The 21,156-nt window shown below is 43.1% G+C and overlaps 1 protein-coding gene across 3 annotated transcripts; it reads right to left on the bottom strand.

Moving 5' to 3' along the window:
• Positions 1 to 2,132: 2,132 nt before the first annotated feature.
• bbc3 (BCL2 binding component 3) lies at positions 2,133 to 13,205 on the bottom strand. Of its 3 annotated transcripts, none has more exons than XM_035623727.2 (4): positions 12,833 to 13,205; positions 10,565 to 10,921; positions 6,779 to 6,999; positions 2,133 to 4,819 (listed from the first exon to the last, which is right to left on the bottom strand). In XM_035623727.2, exons 1-4 carry the CDS (start codon positions 12,897 to 12,899, stop codon positions 4,724 to 4,726), a joined length of 741 nt encoding a protein of 246 aa, XP_035479620.1. In that variant the 5' UTR covers positions 12,900 to 13,205; the 3' UTR covers positions 2,133 to 4,723. The 3 variants fall into 3 exon arrangements, with proteins under 3 accessions (XP_035479620.1, XP_035479621.1, XP_035479622.1); XM_035623728.2 differs by having other exon boundaries at positions 6,779 to 6,984; positions 12,833 to 13,203; XM_035623729.2 differs by having other exon boundaries at positions 10,565 to 10,946; positions 12,833 to 13,201.
• Between the last annotated feature and the right edge of the window lie 7,951 nt (positions 13,206 to 21,156).

Genomic DNA, 21,156 nt, shown 5'->3' with positions numbered 1-21,156 from the left:
TGTCTTGATTCATTGTTTTGTTTTGACTGAAAGTTGGCTAAAAATAGTGAAAAATGCTTATTATAATTTCCCGCAGCACACTGTAGCATCCTTACATAGCTTGTTATTCAACCAACAGTGTAAAAGCCGAGGATAATCAGTCGTGACGAGGGAAAGCATCAAATCAACACATCTGAGAACTTGAGAGCAAGGAATATTTGGCGTTTTTGCTTGAAAAATAACTAATAGAGAAATTGATTAGTTCCTTTCAGATCTAAAGATTAGTACAAAAAGCAAAAAAAGAAACCATAATTGAAAAATCTATCAGTGAACCTGGGAGCAGAGTTGTCATGATAATACATTACAGTAACAAATAGATCATTTAGTAATAAATGAATAGTTTTCATTTATTTATTATTTATTAATTTAAGAATAAATAAATAGTTTATTGGCTTCAGGTGCTGTTTGTGTTTTTCTCACCAACAGCTGGAATTGTGATACATTTTGTACTTTAATTTTCAAGTTCATAGGGGAATTTTACTCTACTGAATTTAATTCACCAACTACAGCAGTAAAATCCTCCCTACACATTAATGCACCAGAAATAATCCAATAAGATCATTTACTATATTCAAATGTATTTAGTATAGTGCACTCAAGGCTTTTCAATATAAATATTTTAGGGTTTGATACTTTAAGTACTTTCTGCTAATATTATTTACCTACTTTTGTGAAGTACTAGCTTCAATGCAGTAATGTAACTTGTAATAAAGTAATCCAACAGTGTGGTTGGCTACTAAAGTAAAAGGTCAAAGTACATCAAATCCTTTGCAGCTGAGCGACTGTAACTGTTACTGACAGTGGAAGCAGCAAAACAGACTTTTAAAATATGAAAATGTTACAAAATCATTTCTAAGAAGTCAATGAGATATATTATATTAAGTCAAATGACTGTCCTTTAACTGTCCGGTCATAGATTGGTTAATCACGCCCACTGAAATCTGTTTTGGTTTGTGATCACATATAAATGCTATTAAGGGAACATTTATGTGTCATTCTTAACATAAACGCTTTGTTTGTCACTGGCCAGTTGTGCAGTCTTTATTTAAATTGTATGTTATACCAGACATTAAATCATTAAATTGATAATTTATTGGGAATGTGACGGGGAAACTCAGGACTCCTGGTCCACCGATAGGGGAACGACATGATGTGTATCAAATTTGTTGTGATCTATTTTGGCTTTTTAAACACCATTTCACCAAGAACGTGAACAATGATGTATCAGCACTATATCCACTGTGTTTAAAAGCCTCAAAACATGTACTGGTGTAGGTATTTTTGGACATGCCTTGCACCAGATTGTCATGTTGACCATCACTGCAAACAGCTGTTGTGCATGTGTGTGCGTGTGTGAGAGCAACAGGGGTCTTGACCTTCTGTCAGCTAATCCCTGTTGCTCTCCAGATGTGATAGAGACCAGCAGTGTCTGTCCCTCCACTGTAATGCATGGCGAGGGGGCAGTGCCCCCACCCCCATGAGACACCAACATCTGTAAACATCTGCTGGAACCACATTTCAATTATACTGCTGCTGTCCTTGTCTGTTCCGTCAGAGCAGCATTGTCCCAAAATAAGATTCCCACAGGCAGAGAGGGGAACTGCCATGCGGCTTGCTACTCCCTTACTGCCAGGGGTGGAAAACAAAATCCTGTCCGTTTGCTGTTCGCAGAAATTCTTCAAACTTCCTGTCGCAGACTGAAAACTCCCCTGGTCAGCCTGCACTTTAGACCATGAATCATTAAAACAAGGAAAGAAAATTCTTAAATGGAACACTTGGACACTTTGCCTATTTGATAATTTGTGTAAAAGAAACGGGACAAACATCACAAATATTGTACAACTTTTAAGATGGATTTTCCCTCAATAAATTAAAGTGTTTCAATTAGAAACAGTAATACTTAAGGTTGCTATACAAATAAGGATTATATGATAGCACAGACAAATAGAGTAAGAATACATTCTAAGAGCTTAAAGTGTTAATGTTTTCACATTTTGTCAAACAAAAAATCAAATAGTATTTGTGTAATATATGACTTATTTAGTTTTACACTCACAGTACACTAATAACTAGGTTTAAAACCACCAAACCAGTTTATATATTTCTCATCATTTTTATTGTGTAAAAAAAGGAAAAAAGTACAAAATTCATGTAGAAAGTTTACAATAGAAAAAAAACCCGTTGAAAATCAGCAAATAAGCACTGCATGTGACCGACACTGAGTGTCGTGGAGAGGAGCAGGGTGCACGCTGAACCAGGAAGTGCACCCTCACAAAAACTACCAACCAGGGGAAGAGCCATCACTCGCAGGTCGAACTGATTTCGGTACTTATAGGTGGACTTGTGGAGTTGTATGTCGCTCAGCCGCATGTCAGACGAACGTCTGCAGGCTGTGTGGTGTCATTCTGACTTCATATTTTTTGAAGGCCCTTTGCTAAAAAACCTACAAAACACTGCAGCTAAGGCCCAGTGAGAGTGGTGTAATGAATATGGCGAAGACAAACCCTGATCAAACTCGTTTTGCCAAAGCCTCCATTCAATTCCCTGTTGACAGTACGTACATTTGTTTCGCATGTGCAGCACCATTGGTACTACCCGCTGTCCGAAATCACACAGACCTGCACAGCTTTAAAATGAAATACCTGGTTGACGTTTCAGCTCAGTCTGATTTCCTCGTTGTGCTTAATTTGGGAGAGTTATTTTTTTTTTACAACTCATCTGATAAACCTGTCGAGAGCCAAAACATCACTTTCCGTTTGTGTAATTCTATAATGGTGACAGTACCGTTTTAAATGACTGAGCCAATTTTGTTCTTGTTTTCTTTTTAATTTTATATTCAAAGCTGATATGATATGAAAGTGGTGTATTGTCTTTCAGTGTGTGTATTGACAGCTTCAACTCCCATCTCTGTTTTAACAGGTACAACTCAAATACAGATTAATCAATAGCTTTGATCAGGAATGTTAGGAAAAAATAAATAATATATTACATTAAAAAAATGAAAAACAAAATTCTTTCAAGGAACCAAAAAGACAAGCTACAGAAAATAAATAAATTATGCTCTTGATATGAGCATTTTTACATTTTATGCCAAGCTACAATGTAAATAATCACACGACTGAATGGGGTCATTTCGCAAACATCATCAAATACTTTTCAACAATCAAAAGATCCAAATCATATATACTTCTTGAACTCATGGAATACCATCTCAAATCCACTGGATTTAAATTCTAACTTGCTCTGCCGTTGCCAACGGCTGCTCAGAAATACAAAATGACCTCCCAACAAACACAGTGAACTCTCACTTAGATAAGTACTTTTTCTTTTTTTAAGCCTGTCATAAGTTTTCAAATTACTGAGATTCATCGTCCAAAAGAATATTTACATATGGTCGAGTCACAACAAACACTGTCGACACAGGCGAGTGGAACCCTGCCAGCTCCCAACACTGGTAGAAAAAACGGTGTGGGGGAATGTACAGTGGCAATTCCCTGTGTGTGTCTATGTGTGTGTGTGTGTTGTGTGTGTGTGTGCGTGTGCGTGTGTGCTTGTGCTTGGTAGGGATTAAGTCCTTAGGTTTCTGTCCTAAAATGACCTTGAACCTCGCTGAAGCTGGAGCATTTGAATGTAATGCAAATGACATTTGAGTTTAGTGACTGCAAACAAAGGACTTAAAGATTTTGTGTGTGTGTGTGTGTGTGTGTGTGTGTGTGTGTGTGTGTGTGTGTGTGTGTGTGTGTGTGTGTGTGTGTGTGGTTGATTGTCCTGGTGTTCGAGATTCGGTCTCAACAGCAGAGTGCTGAGCAAAAAGGCACGTACGTCATGTGATGAAATGAAGCAGTTCCAGATTGGGACAGAGAATAACACCCGATTTAACTACAGCGTCCAGTTTCACAGTTTTTTAAGAATGGGGGGGGGAATAGGATGCAAAATGAAGACGCAACAGTTATATGCACACACGAGACGAGGGTCAATTTACGTCTGTTATAATACTCAGAATTAGTTTTAACCAGTTCAGAACGGTGGACTCTCCCACAGCAAAAGAAGATGTGATGATTAGCAGATGATTCTCCATTATCAAGGGGGAGAAAAGGAGGGACATCATCTGTTTTCGGACGACAAAATTGTGGCTGATAGTAACATAAACTGCAGAAGATGGTGAAGACCTTCCCTTCAGAACCACTTCATTTACAAACAATCATTTATGTGGTATAAATAACCAAATTTTAAATTGGCCGCGGTATCTAAGCATGCACCACCTTTTTGTTTGACCCAGGTCTGCCATGTGCACACACACGCACGCGCACACACACACACACACACACACACGTCACAGCTGCTACATAAAGATCTGACCCCCGAGATGTTGACAAAGACAGTGAAAGCAAATTGATTTTTTTACAAAATCTACAGGTAGAAAAGTGAACGTCAGTGCGTCAGGTGCAGTCTGTACCAGCAGACTGACTGACGGACCCACTGTCGTTCAGGCAGACAGGCAGCATTTCTACAGGCAGCCTCCTGTTCCAGGTTGCAAAAAACACCTCAAGCTCATTCTCCCAATTTCTTTGTTTCAAGAAAATGTTTGATTTCAGGCAACGTTAGTCCTCCAGGTTCAAATGCACAACAGCGTCTGCGTCCTGAAAGCCGCGGTGGAACTGGTGGTGGCCGGCGACCCGGCTGTCTACGTGAGCCTGTAGAGGGTGCTGAGAGTCTGAGTGATGAGGTTGAGGAGTCCTCGGCAGGCGTCTCTCCAGTCCTGCCATTGGGGGGCGACGTGCTGCGAGGGAGAGAGACAGAGTTGACGTGAGTCCAAATAAAACACAGACATGTTTGATATATCTAAGTGACTTGAAATCCTATGACTTCGTGCACGTCAGGGCTGTCCCTCACTGTTCCCGCCGAGACGTGGAGCGGCAGCTACGAAAGACGCAATGATCCCATTTTGCAAAAGTACTGTAAAGGGGTTATTAACATATTGAGGTGTCTGAGCTGCTGCGGCAATTCTGAACATTCTTTTGTAAACTCAACAATTAGTGGTAGTGAGTATCTGGGTAGAACGGAAAAAAACTAACTTTTCAAACTGATAAGTCAATATCTTATAAAGACAGAGAACTTAGCATAGACAAAGTAAACGTTCAAAGTAATGGGCGGTGGAGAGAAAGACTACATGACTGCATGGGTAAGAATTATGAGGATCCCTCAGCACAGCTCAAAATAAGACGATAAGCAAGAGTGTGGGACGCTGCTCTGAACTTCATTAACCTCACATGGCCGTGGTTGACCCTCCCTCCATCCCTCCATCCCCTCCCTAACTACTATAAAATCTCCATTCCTCCTCCTCTCATTTCCTCCCTTCTTCCTTTTGTTTCAAACTGCTCATGTTTTTTGCCCAACACACGCACAATCTACCCTTGAGAATAAAGTAAAGTCGGTTTGTCTAACAGAAACACACACACACACACACACACACACACACACACACAACACACACACACCAGACAGACAGACAGGACTGAAAGCAGCAACCAAAGGAAACCTGCTACACTTTTCCGTCAAAGGGGCTGCTACACCCTCACAAAGTGTGTGCGTGTGTGTGTGTGTGTGTGTGAGAGCGCAGTTCATGTCATGTCGCCGAGAGCCAAGAGTAGGTGACGTCATCATTGTTTGTGTGCAAAAGGCGGGACGGTGAGGGAGAGAGAGTAGCGGGGAGGGGGAGGGGGAGAGGAGGGGGGGTTTGCTGCCAAGTCCTCACGCGATCCAGAGCAGAGAGGTAGAGAACGAGGGAGGGGAGAGAAAGAAACAACAATAAAAAGAAAATAGACCTCACTGGGGAAAACCAGCAGACTTTATATCTGTGTATTAAAACATAATTGATTTATCAAGAGAGTATTGTTTATTGTGTGAAAATGACATTATGCAAACTGCTGTGCTGATAGAGTTACTGATTCTTTATAAAGGGAAAGAGAGGGCAGCGAGAGCGTTGGAGAAGGAAACTGTGTAAAATAAAAAAGGGAAGGAGGGAGGGAAGAAAGGACGGAAGGATAAAAGATCCGTCAGTAAATAATTGTTGTGAAATCGTTCTGTCATTAATGTGAAGGGAGGAGGAGAGGGAGAAAAAATATCTTGAATGACAGTGATTTTTAGAAAGCGTAAACTTAAAAAGAAGAAAATGAAAGAACAGAAGAAAGGAGTGAATAGAGGATGGACGAGAATAACTCAACACATGCAAGTTTTGATGTGTGTGTGTGTGTGTGTGTGTGTGTGTGTGCGTGCGGCAGTCCATGTGACCATGCGGTTCGAGGACACAGTAAACATTGTACAGTCACGTTCTCAGTTCAATTTGGGTGAAGGGAGAATCACATATCACACACTCACTGTGACGACACCGAGTGTGTTCAGGACTGGTTCTGCTTTGGATTATTACATTTTATTCATGTCCGTCTCTCATCTGCTGCTTTTCCTGTTAAGTTTTTATCATCTTATTGATGTTCTAAAAATACAATAAATACAATCAATAAATGTGTGCTCATAGGCTCTTTTTTATCAGCATCACAAGCTGTCCAAAAATCACTCTTATAATCATTTTTGTTTCAAGGGTGTGTAAGTGTTCATAACAACATTTATTCATGCCTCTCCTCGCTTTAGAAAGACAATCAGACTGATGTCTAACTAGCTCAACACCTTTAAACAGAACACTGTATAAAAGACACAGTTAACCCCGTGCTCCTTCTCTTACCGCTCTGCGGAAGATTGTGGCGTTGAGTTGGTCTCCGATGGCCCTCAGCTGGCTGGCCACTCTCCTGACCTCCAGCTCCTGCACGGCCTCTCCCCTGGGTGCTCTGTGGTGTGGTGAAGCCCAGGATGGGTGCTCGGTCTGGGGCAGCAGGTCAGGCAAAGGCCCCTGCCGCCTGGAAGCCTCCTGGCTCTCGTCTAGGTCCAAGTCTGCAGCAGAAAAGGCTGAATAAATAAATAAAAAATAAATAATAATAGGATACTAACAGAGAAAATAATACACTGTGCATTTCTCCTTCTCCCTCTTTTCAATTCGACCCTTGTTCTTCCCCATGCTCTGACTCTTACTTAATTTATTCTCAAGAAGCAGCGTACAGTACATTAATTGCCTCCCTACACAGACCAGGCTGCCAAGCAACAGCCTTATTTATCGAGCAAATACACCAGCACACACACACACACACACACCCAGAGAACCCACACGACATCACACATCAGTCACACCAGCTCTCAGGCCGTTACTGATCATCAAGATCAACGTCCATGTGACTTCACAGGGAATTCGGAGCAATTCACAGATATAGAGATCCATAACCACGAGGATTTTTAAATGTTTTGCATTCACATGTGGGTGATTAATGTCTACAATTAAACTTCAGTCTTGTCCTTTGACATTAAAAACGTACCAAAAAAGTATCTGTGGTTAATAGCGTGGTTGTTTATTTCTCTGGCCTAGCAACACACACGCACGCACGCACGCACGCACGCACGCACGCACGCACGCATTTCTTAAGGAGTCTGAACTGTTGATAGTGACTTATTTTCCTCTTCATGGAACTTGGGAGAGTAATCTCTTAATCTCCTTAATAAGTCTGGTATGGCGAGGTATCGTATGTGTGTGTGTGTGTTTAAGTTTGTTGTGTGTTTACAGACTGTGTACGTGTTTGTTTTTTTAACAGACAGATACCCTTTATCTTCTGTCTGGTCCCTTTGGTGGGACAAACAGTCTACAGATATTCAGATTTTTTTCAAACAAAAAAAATAGTTTGGACGTGTTTGATATTTATCTATGATTATTTACTTGTTTTTCTTGCTTAAATGTGTTTATTCAACCAATTAAGTGTAAGCAATTTAACCACATGAATGATTTATCTACCGCAAGAAACCCAGAGTAATGGCCACGTCTCTTTTCTTCTCTTTTGCCATTTGATTTGATTTTTGTCCCATTCACTTCAGACAGGGAGTGGTCTTGTTATTTATCCTAAATTACATTACTTCAAATGTCACTGTGCCAGTTTGATACCAGTTCTATGAAAGAGGAGTAGATAGCCTGTTCTAACCTTTCTGCGACACACCTGTGAGTCCCTAGTTTGCTCTTTTTTACTTTGTACAATTACAGCTTTCCTGTAAAGCGACCCCTGTCTCTGGCATGGAGACAATCGCCTACGGCAACCACAACTCTAGTTGCCACAGAAACGGCCACCCCTGGCAACCACAGCACTTGCTTTGCTAGGAGGATTACCACTGATCCTTTAAAGATGCAGGTGACTAGACAGAGAGAGAGACGAGAGAGAGACGGAGAGAGAGAGACGGAGAGACAGAAAGAGGGAGAGAGAGAGAGAAAAGAGAGAGCGATACAGGAAAACCCTGGCTTGTTACCAAGGTAACTCTAAAGCAGCGCTCCTGGAGACATCTCAATGTGATTGGCCGACAAAGCGGCTGGCCAAGCTGTGATAGGGTGGGGTGAAAGAAAGGGGCGGGGCACGGGGTGAACCTGTCTTTGTGACAGGCCGACAGATTGCCAGGGCGACAGAGGGAGAGACCCCTGTCAGGAGAGACCGGGGGCGGTTTGGTTGTTGGGTGGGGGCTGGTGGCATTAAAAATCAAAGTAGAATGAACCAGACATACTATCAATGGAGGTAGAAAGCTCAACGATGAGCTGCATAGCTGGCTCACCCTTTTTGACGACACATCTAACAAACTGCTTATTGAACTGACAAACAAAAAGACTAATTAATCTACAAATTAAAGCCAACTGGCTAAATAACAAACTACATTAAGTAACTATTAAACGATCCAACATGGTGGTTTACAGATTATCTTGACTCTGGTTTATTTACATTGATTGATAACTGGGAGACTGGCTCACTGATTAATAAAGCAATGGATGAATTAGTAATTCTGGTTTATTGGCCAAAGACTGATTTAACAGGAGACTGACAGAATAATTAACTCACTGGATAACAAACTGAGTAACTGACTGACTGATGAAACAGATTAACACATTGACTCTTTGCTGACTGCTGAACTCACAAACTTAACTACCTCACTAAGTTACATAGCTTTACAAATGAGCGTCGTGAGGAATCTGTAGCCTGACTGCAAGGTCTGATTTACTGCGGGCTGACGTTGGTCGTCATGGTGGAGAGGTTGGGTGATTAAGGTTCTATCTGTTGACCACACCTGAGAGTAACTCAGTGTCCTCCAAGATCATATTCTCTGATCATTGTCATCCTGACTATTCATACTGTAAATCTACTATTTTGCTCTATTGTGTACACACGTCATATACTGTATGTCTGTCCGTTCCTCCCTTCAATCTTGATTACAGATTGCCAAACTCAAATTTGTTACATTGACAGGACTTTGTGCTGCCTGGCTGAGCCACTCAGACCAGGAGGAAATGCTGCACAATGATTCTTTCAGCAGCCAGAGGACAGAGGACAAGTCTGAACATGCCTGAGATGCTCAGCTGACTTTCAGCTGAAGGGAGGAGGAGGAGGAGGAGGAGGAGCAGAGGGGCGGGGGAATTTATCTGTTTACATTACTACAAATCTGTCCGACTACAGTGGCTCCGTGCCAAGTGTAAACCGGCCTTTCTTGTAATAGTTGCTGCTTGAAATTTCCCTTTCTACAGCTTGCACGGGGAAAAAAAAGTTTGACTCGACTTGATCCAATGGGAATGAACGGTGTTTCTCCCATCGCTGAACTCAAACACCTCTCCACTGTAACAAGACACAAATCGAACGCCTTGAGGAATGATTCACCATCCCCCCCCCATCCCCCCCCCACACACACACACACACAGGCACACACACACACACACACACACACACACACACCTTCCTCCCTCACACCTCAAAAGACAGACAGACATCGTACACTGTGTGGTGAAACAACAACAACAGACATATCAGTTTCACTGTCTGAGTCCTGTGCAGGCCGGCTGGTTACAAGGCCAGTGTACAATAGAGGAGTCACATGTGTTTCCCTGTGACAGCTATAAAACATCCCCCTCATTCTGCACTCCCTCTCCCCCACTGGCCTCCATCAACATCGCCACAACAGTCTCCTGTCATGGAGATACGGCCGCGGGTGCGGCACGCACATAAGAGATACTCTCCTCCTTACTTGGATCATGTTTACTGAAGAGTGGAGGTTGTACGGCTGAGTCACATCTACTATTTTGATTCATTCACATCAGAACCTGTATTCAGTGCATGCATGCTGTGTGCAGCTTGTTCCTGCAGCAGAGGACCTGGCAGTGCTGACCACAATTCCACGCTGCTTCTTGTTGTTGATCAAATTGGCAGCTTAAATTTTTTCCTGTGTGCTGGGATACAGATCTTACAAATAATGGTGTTACATTGCCTCCAGTTCCAGTCAGCGAAAAAAAAGGGAGAAGGAATCCATGCGACTTGAATGACACAACTCAGTTGCAATTGTTAATGTCTATCCTCGTCTACCCTCAGCCCCACCTGTATAAAATCATGTCAACATTGTTTCTTACCTGACTCCTCTCCTGACAAGGCACTGGGTTTGACTGCGCCTCCATCCCTCTCTTCCCTCTGGTTGCAGAGTGGCGAAGGAGGCGGTGCCGACGGCGGCGATGGCGGTAATGCAGGAAACTGCTGGTGAGCCTGCGGGTGCGACAGATGGAGAGGCTGCGTAGGATGCAGATGGTGGTGGTGGTGGTGGAGGTGTATTGCACCACGGCCAGTGCCAGGACCGCTGGTGATGGTGGTGGTGGTGGTGAGCAGACCGGGCCAGGAGTGGAGGGGGCGAGGGAGCTCCATGCGGCAGGTGTTGTGGCGTGGAAGGGGGCCATTTCCCCCTCCTCCAGTTTCCCCTACGCCCTCGATGGTCTCTGCAAGGGCCATATCAGTAGTCGCCTAAATCACACGCAGGAAACATTGAAGTACATTTGTAAATACACAACCATGTGTATTAGACAGTGAGTACCGCTGCGTCAAATAAGTGCCAAAAAACGCAGGTGTTTTATATATGGAGCTGAATTGAAAGAAAAATAAACAGCAACTATTTACCTTATCATTTAATTGAGAAAAAAGTAAAATATCTGCACATTTCAGCCTCTCAGGAGACAGTTCACTGCTTCGACTTTTAGTGGAACAAAACCACAAATTTGAAGACGTAATCTGCAGCTCAGCAAAATCTCTTTTAGACTAGATATATTCCCCAAAAATTAAAGCCCTATGTTTATGTACATTAAACTGAATTTAAATTTACACAAAATAATAGGGGGCTGCAAGAGGGCGTAGTGGTGAGCACTGTCGCCTCACACCGGGAAGGTTCTTGATACAAATCTGGGTTTAGGTGCCAAGCGGGGCCTTTCTATGTTTCGTGTGCATGTTCTCCCTGCGTCTGCGTGGGTTCTCTCCGGGTTCTCCGTCTACCTCCCACAGTCTGAAGACCTGTTAGTAGGGGTTAGGTTAACTGGAGACTCTAAATGTAAGAGTGAATGGTTGTTTGTGTCTGTGTGTTGGCCCTGCAATGGGTTGGCGACCTGTCCAGGGTGAACCCCGCCTCACGCCAAGTGTCAGCTGGGATTGGCCGCGACCCTTAAAGGATGAAGCGGTACAGATAATGGATGGATGGATGGACAAAAATAATAAGCTAAGTACTAAAAACTAAATAATATTCGCAATTGTAATAGAACTACTAAAAAGTCAAAATACCAGGAAAAACAATGTGTATGTACGTATTTTACTGCATAAAATGTCCAGCATAAAAATGTCCAGCATAATTCTGCACGTCTAATTTTAGTTTTTTCCTCCCTTTTGCTCTTCAGTTCAGTTCGACCTACCAACCTATACCCCCCCTCTCCGACCGGCAGGGGGCGGCGTCGAGCGGGACCACGAGACTGCTGTTTGTAAACAAATCCGTGCCGCCCGCCCAAAGCACTGGCTAGCACGCGCGCGTGCGCGCTCGCGCACACAGACACACACACACACACACACACGCGTGCTGAAGAGCAGAGGCGCGTGCGCAGCGGCCAGTCACCCGACCCTCGGTCACGGCGGTAATAAGATGTAGAGTAGCAGCGTCGAATGAACCGACACGGACGACCTCAACGATGCAGTTTAACCACTGATACCGTGTTTAAGGACCTCTCCACGTGACGTCTGAGCGAACACTGGGTAAACCGGTGAAATGATGAATGAATAAATACATACAATGACGATCGACGACCCTGCGTTTGTCGCTTTACGACCAGAAAAGACTGAATTTGATCAAAACGTGTATTTGTATTGTAACGATGTTCAACACTCCTCGCGTTCCCAGACGCGCGCGCACACACACAAACACACACACACACACACACACACACACACACACACACATATCTCTGTCTAACGTGTGAACTAAATGGTTTCGATTTGCATTCATCACTGAGAAGATTTTTTTTAAAGTAATTATCGTTTGCTGTATGTCACATGTCGCGACCCGTCCCACAGACAGAATCAACAACAAGATGAAACCAGCCCGAGGACCAGTAAAGAGGAAACCTCATAAGAGAGGTCCCATCAAAGATATGGCCAGGATGGTTGCTGACGTTAAAGATGGGGGAAATGATTTAAATGAGGCAGTCAACAAATCCTGATCTGGACAAAGTTTAAAACCCGGCCGCAGCTGTCAGCAGAACCCACGCAGGTTCTGCTGACAGCTGCAGCCGCGGGTGATGCGAGCCTGCGCTGTCAGATCTTCTAGCGGCTGTCTGCGCACAGAACATCCTCCCCCCGGCAGCGAAGGCACCTACTTGGTCCGTGTGACGATCCGTTGTGAGGCAGAGTGCAGGCCAGGAACCGGCGGCAGCAGGGGGACATCGGCGAGAATCGAACGTGCCGCGAAAACAAGCAGGTGATGAGACGGGTGAAGGATCGCGGCGCGTTACGGTTCCACTCGTGGGTTGACGGGAGGGGGATGTGTCACTCCATTTTTAAAAAAAAGTTTCCCCGGTTTGGATTGTCTCGATGAAAAAAAGGCAAATAGTTAATAGTAATTAACCCATCAAAAGATTTTTTTTAAATGTATCGTCGTGCAGCCGGTACAAACGGAGCAGCTCGCCGTCCGCGCTGTTCTCTCTCTCTGTCCGGGCTTTCGGGTCTGAGCGCTGCCTCGAGCTCTCTGCTTTTAGAGGATCTTTGTCAAGTCAGACGAAGGGGGTTGAACATCCGGTAGGATTTTCAGAATACAACACAGCCCCACGTGAACCCGGTAATTGAACCCGGTGAAAAATGTTTGGCCTCTTGTTTGTTTCTTGTTGTTAGAACACATTTCTAAATCCTTCTGGTTGAATTAACATAATGAGACAAGGCCTTAACATGGCTTCAACATGCATAGCCAACAAAGTGAACGCTCCAACATGAAGTTGTTTGAATGGAGAAAGGAAATACTAATTAACGTATTAAGACAGAGAAGTAATTAGGAAGATGTGTGATAAGCATGGGTGGATTCCAGAACAGACCTGCTGGAGACACAGCCTCTGCATGAAGTGGCTGCTCTTGTTTTCACTCTCACGCTTGTATTAACAAGAGTGTATGGCAGAGATGTAAAATGTACCAATGTTTGCTCACATCATTAGTTTTGAATAAGACCATATGTATGTTGATCTATTTTAATGTATGGAAATGTACTGTGAAAAAAAAAAGATACGAAGAGGCACCTCATAAATGTTCATACATGCCAAACATGATATTCAGAAACTACACATATGGTCTAACTATATGCATATCAAGTCCCCTATCCACTCACCAGATACTTATTCATAATGTATTTTACCATGCACCTGTGAACAGTGTAGAGTGAGTGTTAATACCAGTTTATGTCTCCGCTTGGTCTTCTTTTCTGTACTCTAACCCTAACCATCTGGTAAAGGCTTTTATTTTGATGGTCCACCCACAGTGTCACCTGGTGAGCTAGGCCTGCTTTACCAAACTCGTCTTCCACAACAAGTGCTGACATGCCCCCTCAGTAGGATGCTGCTGTCTGTTTCCCTCTGTCTCCACCTCCCTCTTTCTGTTTCCTTTCTGTCTTTTTCTGTTGATTAAATATTATTTTTTTAATATCAAATCTTGGACTTTCTGCAGCATCGTACAACAATGTTCATCTGCTACAGTGTAAAGGATTGAAGTGTAATAGTTAATGTCCTTCATATCCTGTACCCCCTCCCCCTATCTCTTTATCTTGAGAAACAAGACATTTCCTCTCCACCCCCCCCCCCCCCCCCCCCCCCCACACACACACACACTCACACATACACACACACACACCTGCAGCAGCTGTGTAGACAAACACAATCAGATCCTGTGTGGGGTGGGGCTGAGTCAGCATTTAGTGTGAAGTGTCATTGTTTATAGCACATCTGTGGCAAGTGCAGTGGGGGAGAGAGAGTCAGAAAACAAGAAGTACTGATAATCACTGCTGACATTTGTCATTTAGTTTTGCGTGTGATTCAGAAAAATAAAGATCTCGGCCTGTTGTTAGTGTTAGCGTTTTCAGTTCTCTCATCTATTTATTAAAAAAAAAAGAAAAAAAGATTTCAACATGATGGTGGGGGCAAACGTTCCTCTCACCGTCCCAATTGCAACATCAAAACGACAAAAAATAAATAATGGACTGAAACTGTAGACTTGTGAGTGACTCCATCAGTGTCAGTGACCCTCATGTTACACCGGGGTGTAAATAACCCTGTCCAGGATTAAAATGCCTAGGATTCCCCCATCAAGTCAGCTGTCCAAGCATCTTGATGGAGTGGCAAAATGTCCTTGTGGTGTACAGTTTCAATCCGGTGGATTATTCATTTTGTCTCGAGGGTTAGCGCATTACCTGTTACAGATCAGCTGTTGAAGCTCTCATTTCAGTGAATCTAATCTTTTTAACAGTAGTGACATGTTTCCCTGTGGACGCCAACAGTACACTCAGTATTTACACTTGAGTAAGTATTATTCTAATCCACGCGATCTGCATTTCACATTGATGCAACTAATAGTAGTTTGTTAAACGGCCCAGACCCATTTGGACATACATGAAGACTGTTATGCATTTTAACAACAGAGCAGAAACAGGTAGAATTCTAATCCAGTCCAGTGAATGTATTTGTGGTAGCTGCACAGATGTTCTGGTGCTATGTGGTTGTTATCCAGCAGATTGTCCTGCATTATTGATGAGAAGAAAAAAAAGGTTTTAAACAATTTTAATGAGAAGACTTCCCCTATGTTTCTCTCTTGGGGACACATGCTGCTAAAATGACATATAATGTGTTCGTCATATTTTCATTGCTATCATGTGTGATCACATTATTTCTTTTCTCCTGATCGTCATCACGTCTAACTGTGGATTGATTTGAAATGACTGGCAGAGCAGCCCACCAAAGCCATCACCATATTTTTGTGCATTTATTAGTTTCTGGGATAGATATGTAAAAGACATTTTTTAAAGCAAACTCTCTGCAGATGAAGCTTCACTGGAAATCATTGTCATGGCATTTAGGAGATTCCTAAATCCAAACATGTGAAATTATAATCCAGGATTAGTGAATGTTTTGGTAACACTGGGATCGGTTTATGACAAATCGTTTAATCCCAATATGCCGTCACTCATTAAACACATCTGGAGTGTGACTTTCATATGGTGAGTTGCACACATAATGAATAGTTTGCGGAAGGATTTTTTAAGGGAACATTACTTATTAATGCAAAAATATATCTGCACTCCAGTGCATTTTTTTCCCTTATGCTTTTGTATTTTCTAATCTCCCTTTGACACTTCTCGGTGTCTGCAACACTCACGAGCATCCCGGGAATATTACAAAAAAAAAAAACTTACATGAAAGGACACCTACATTAAAGCTGCACGTCAAAAAAACAGCGTGACTGTTGAAGCTTTTACACCCTGTAGTCTGAAAACCCTGAATGACATTAGCATCCCAAATGACTTCTGACACCCCCGCTGTCGCGACCCCTGACCCTCAGATCATTGTTTTCTGGGGACAACCTTTTAGCTGCAGGGCATGAGACAGGGGCGGCCCAACGGAGCTCCTGGGTCGGAGGCTGTTTAATCGGCTGGAAACGGCAGCTTGTCTCAAGACCCCCCCCCCCCCCCACATCTCCTCTAGCTGCAGATTTGTATGCACACCCACTTGTTTGGGCAGGATGAGGGAGTGTGTGTGTGTGTGTGTGTGGGGGGGGGGGGGGGGGGGGGGGGGGGGGGGGGGGGGGGGGGGGGTCTGGTACATGCCCAGGCGAACATCCTCTTGCCAAGACAGACAAACAGACTTTGTGTGACATGAAGTCAGTTCCCTCGTAGTGACTCGATAATGAATTTTAATGCGAGTCAAGACTGTAACTATCAACAATGCTGTTTGGGAGCTTCTCTTAAATTGTTGCAGTCTATGTATATTTTTCCAATGCTTCCATGAATTACTTCGATGTTATGACTTTGTTGACAGATTCTTAGGTCCATAAATTTAAAATGAAAAGAAGTCACGTGTAAATGTATGGTCTGTCACATGAATAATTTCTTTTATAGTAATGTGTTAATTCATTCTTTATTGTCTCACTTTTTTCATCTTCTCCGTCTTTCTCTTTCTGGGAGATGAGAGTTGCAAAGCGCCATTATTATATCAAATTAACAGTGATACACGTTTGTTCAGGACAAGAGCTGTGGATTTTGTACGCCATCAGCTTGCACTGAATTTGCACAGGGAAGGATCTTACAATTTCAGATATGAACAAGAGGAGTAATTACTGCAAGATGAAACTGTTTCTGTGTACAGGAAGTTAGCATACAACAATTGTTTCAAGAAAGACGGGGGAACCTAACTTTTAAAACCGTTGTTATCAGAGTGTTTGTCTTGATTGTTCTCATGGAGTTTCTTGCAATTGTGTCGGTCAAAGGGTCAGACACTGGTGGGCACAACACTCTCAGGCCGGACACACGCCGGGCACCGAAAACACCTGCTGATGTCAATTCTTGGTTGATGCCACCTGTGATGAAGTTATCCGACAAGATGGTTTTTGGTTCCACCCTGCATCATCGACATTGTTTTCTGTCCTGCAATGTATGTGTGTGTGTGTGTGTGTGTGTGTGTGTGTGTGTGTGTGTGTGTAACCTGAGTGCAGCCATGCAATAGAGAGAAGACATGACGCCACCAGATAAGGTGAACACAGAGCTCTGAGCCTATCTCTCGCTCTTACTCTCTCTCTCTTTCTTTCTCACACACACACACACACACACACACACACACACACACACGCACACACACTGTGGCCTCTCTCTGACAGGTAATCTATACCTCTGCAGTTGTGATAAGCATGTAAATAAGCTCTGCCGCCTGGTGTCTCACTCCTGCGTTAGAACCAGGTCGCTCCTCCCGTCTCCCTCTCTGTCGGTCCGACAATCTCAACCTCAAACTCTAATCTCAACCTCACCACCTGTAAATCAACTTCACTGCACAACATGTACAACCTTAGTCACATTCCGGTCAAATATCTAGTATCACAAACGTGTTAGACACAACATAGACCCTCTCACTGTGCACAAGTTCATGCTTTTATTGTTCTATCAATTATAAAATATGTTAATATGGTTTTCACATATGTTCGTGTTTTCAATTATCAAAAACAATACAATTGTCTGTGCTTGATTTGATTAGCTTTACATTTGGTTTGCCCCCGGTTGATATTTAGATGTGATGTGAAATATATACTAACTTTGTTTGTTATAACATTTAAAAATGATATACAATTTTGAGGAAACCATATTCATTTAGCCACTGTCATGATTTGTCTCTGTTCACAGTAATCAAAGCTCCATCTATGTTGCTGAATCAAGGTATTTTACTACTTTACTGCTACTAATAAGAGCATAACAGAACCAATATCACGCTCACGTGGTAACTTTGTGGCTTTATGTGTTTCAGATTTACAGATTCCCAGTTTCAAATGCAAAGTAACGTAAAACAGAAAACTTATTACAGCCTATTATTATTCTTCTCAAAACGAATGAGAGAAACTGAAAGATGTGTGGGGTTGTTGTTCTTAAAAGTGCACTGCTTTGTTTTTCCCAGTTCCTGAAAAAGTTGACATTTTGGGGGATGCACTGTTTCCACCCACTAACAGTGTGGTCTGTTGACTTGAGTCCACCCCCACAGTCTGGACCATGAGACAGCAGCACTTAACAGGTGTATTCATTCGTGTGATCAGTGTGTTGTCACTTTTTTTGTATTTTAACCACAGCAGCCAGATCCTCTTTTTGTCCTTCGGTCTCTTAACTAGGTCAGGTCAAATGAAAGTTCGAGGCTATCTGACTCCCTAACTTCACCCCTAAACTCTGCCCCTCTCTCTCACTCTCCGTCCCCCCCGTCCCCCCCTCTCTGTCGTTGAATCTGGTAGCAGGCGGGAGACATGGCGAGAGCCTCAAAGGAAGGAGAAACCCTTCATATGTGTTCCCACGAATGAAAGTTAAGCCAGATGTTGGGTTGCTCGTCATAAAACTCAGCAAAGCCGAGCAGAGCTGCAGAGTCAGGTGATAATCCTAGTGTCCCTTATTTTACTGACACATTGGTGTCATAATTAGTGTGTTCATATGTTTATCATCAGCCCTTCCTTCTAACAAATTAGCTCCCACTGTCATTGTGATGACTATCCGCTAAAAGGGACACAGGCTTGAGAGACAGCGGAGGGTAAAACCTCTCTGTCACCCAGTGATGTCAGAGCCAAACCCAGAACCTGATCTGGCAGTAGGCACAAAACTACCTGTCAACAGGTGAAGGAGAAGCTATCTGGGTGGACTGGGGCAGCCCCTGTTACCTTATCAGATGGATGTTAGCAGTGTCCCGGTGGGACGATAAAGATGCTCTGTGCTGGGTGTGAGCCGCCACTGCCCGCCAGAGATAACATGAGAAGAAGCTCTGCTTGTGTTTACATTCAAAACTTCAGTTAACATATCTCCTGATATGAGAGCGACACACCGAGCCACTCTATCATCTCATCTGGCCTGTAGTTTAATCGTCATGATAGATGTATTTTGAAAAAGAAAGAAACAAGGAAACATTTAGTTTTGTTTTTTTACAGTAAGTGGTCATTTGCATCGAGGACATACCCGCTTACCTTTCACACAGTAGATTATCATGATGAAAGTTTGTGCGTTCATGCATTTTGACAAGAATTGTCAGATAGAAAGGTTTTAAATGAATGGGTGTTTTCGTGATAATATACAGTGTGTGCAAACACATTGGTAGTTGTTTGCCAGTTAGTTTTTCCAAGTTCAAATTTCAGAAGCAGGTCCCTTATCAGCTCTCGACAGTATCTCTATGTAGAAAATATCCCCAGTTTTTCAACTTCAATCTCAAAATGAAACCTTGATAAAGAATCCCAAGCCTTGGAAACTCCAAGCTGTTGCCGCACGGCCGTAAAATGAGTAATTGTGCTATAAATATCACTTTTACATATTTTTCTTCTTTTTGCAGGTTGGTTCCATTTGCAGAAGGAATGACGGGGCAGCGAGAAGATAAAATGTTACAGGATTTTCCCAGCACTGAAGTTCATTCTACGTATACACCAAGCCTATTCATTCTGGACAAGTAGTTCATTTTGAAAAACCTTCATCCACTTGTATTTGTCGACCAGTATCCACACTGAAACACCCAAACAACAGGAAACTGGTCTTATGTCATTCTTGTTCCTTTCAGTTTCATTGATCGAGGAACTGTACTTTCCCCCCATCTTCCTTGTAGCTTTAGAAACATTCTGCCCGTCCGGCTGAGGAGCTTTGAACGGTGAGAAGCAATGAAGCACTGGTCCGATGCCAACCTTCGTTCATTTGATCTGAGAACTCTGAATAAACAGGGTTTATTGTGAAGAGGTCACGCCAATGACACCATTACCTCATCCCTTTCACCTCAAACAGAGTTGGACAGATGGACCTGGTGTGTGTGTGAGTGTGTGTGTGCGTGTGTGTGTGTGTGTGTGTGTGTGTGTGGCTCACCAAATCCCTCTAATGACAAGTCAATGTCAACACAGTGTGGAGGAATGTGCATATGCAGCACATCATGTCTCTTCACACTTGACTTGACATTTCTCCTGCACCACAAGGGGAGATGGAGAGGACGTGGGCATTTCGGTCATTTCAATCGAGATACTTCACAAATATATCTCAATATTTCAAACATTTACTGCCGTGTTTAGTGACGTAACTTCTGGGGGTTATATGTTAAAAACCAGCAGGAGTTGAGGAAAAAGGGGCACTATGCAAACCTAAAAGGCAATAAAGGCATGGACACAAGGCCAAGGACAGGCATATGGATAATATAGACACATAGTAAGATGTAATAAAAAACAATGGAAAGGGGAAAAGGGAAGGCTATCTGTATGGATATAAAAACAAGTGGAAATAGAAATGTTTGACTCTGTGTATACAGTGCTGTATATGAATAAACAAGATATTGATAGACTCCATTAGGGGCAACTGAATGAATATGATACACAGTTTACAGACCATTTTCATTTGGAGGATCCTGCTAACCGTCAACCAACAAGGCAATCCAGGGTTAGTCCTACTTGAGATTTTTTTTTAAATCACTGATCATCTTCAAAACTCTTTCTCGGATATCAGGAGATAAATATCTGAGAGTCATAGAGCAACTGTTGAACAATATCTGTTGAACAATATCACAGCTAGATGAGAACAAAGGGCTGGTTTCTTTTATATGCAGGACAGAGGCAGGTATTTCCCCAAATTTCTTGGAGGGACGCTGGTGACTTCCCCCCTCAATAAGTGGATAACTCAGCTGTTAACTCGGCTCAGAGACACTTCATACAGTCATTGCATAAATCCCCATAGTGCCGGCTGTTTATATCAACAAGAGAAACCAGCGTCACTTTCCTCTCTCCGTGATCGGAGCCTCAAGGGTTCTCATGTTATCCCCGGGGGAGGCTGTTATATGGCTTTCAAAACAATGAGCTCATCGCAGAGTCCCCCCCCCCCCCCAGCATCCATGCTCAAACTGAAAGGGGATCCACCAGTCTGCACTGGGATGCCATTTCAGACCAGCGTGTGGAGCTGCAGGATGATTAGACTGTG

Source organism: Scophthalmus maximus, chromosome 11 (genome assembly GCF_022379125.1).
Source record: "Scophthalmus maximus strain ysfricsl-2021 chromosome 11, ASM2237912v1, whole genome shotgun sequence".
Taxonomy (NCBI): domain Eukaryota; kingdom Metazoa; phylum Chordata; class Actinopteri; order Pleuronectiformes; family Scophthalmidae; genus Scophthalmus; species Scophthalmus maximus.
Note: the sequence above shows the minus strand (reverse complement) of the source record. Positions and strands in the feature narration are given on the sequence as shown.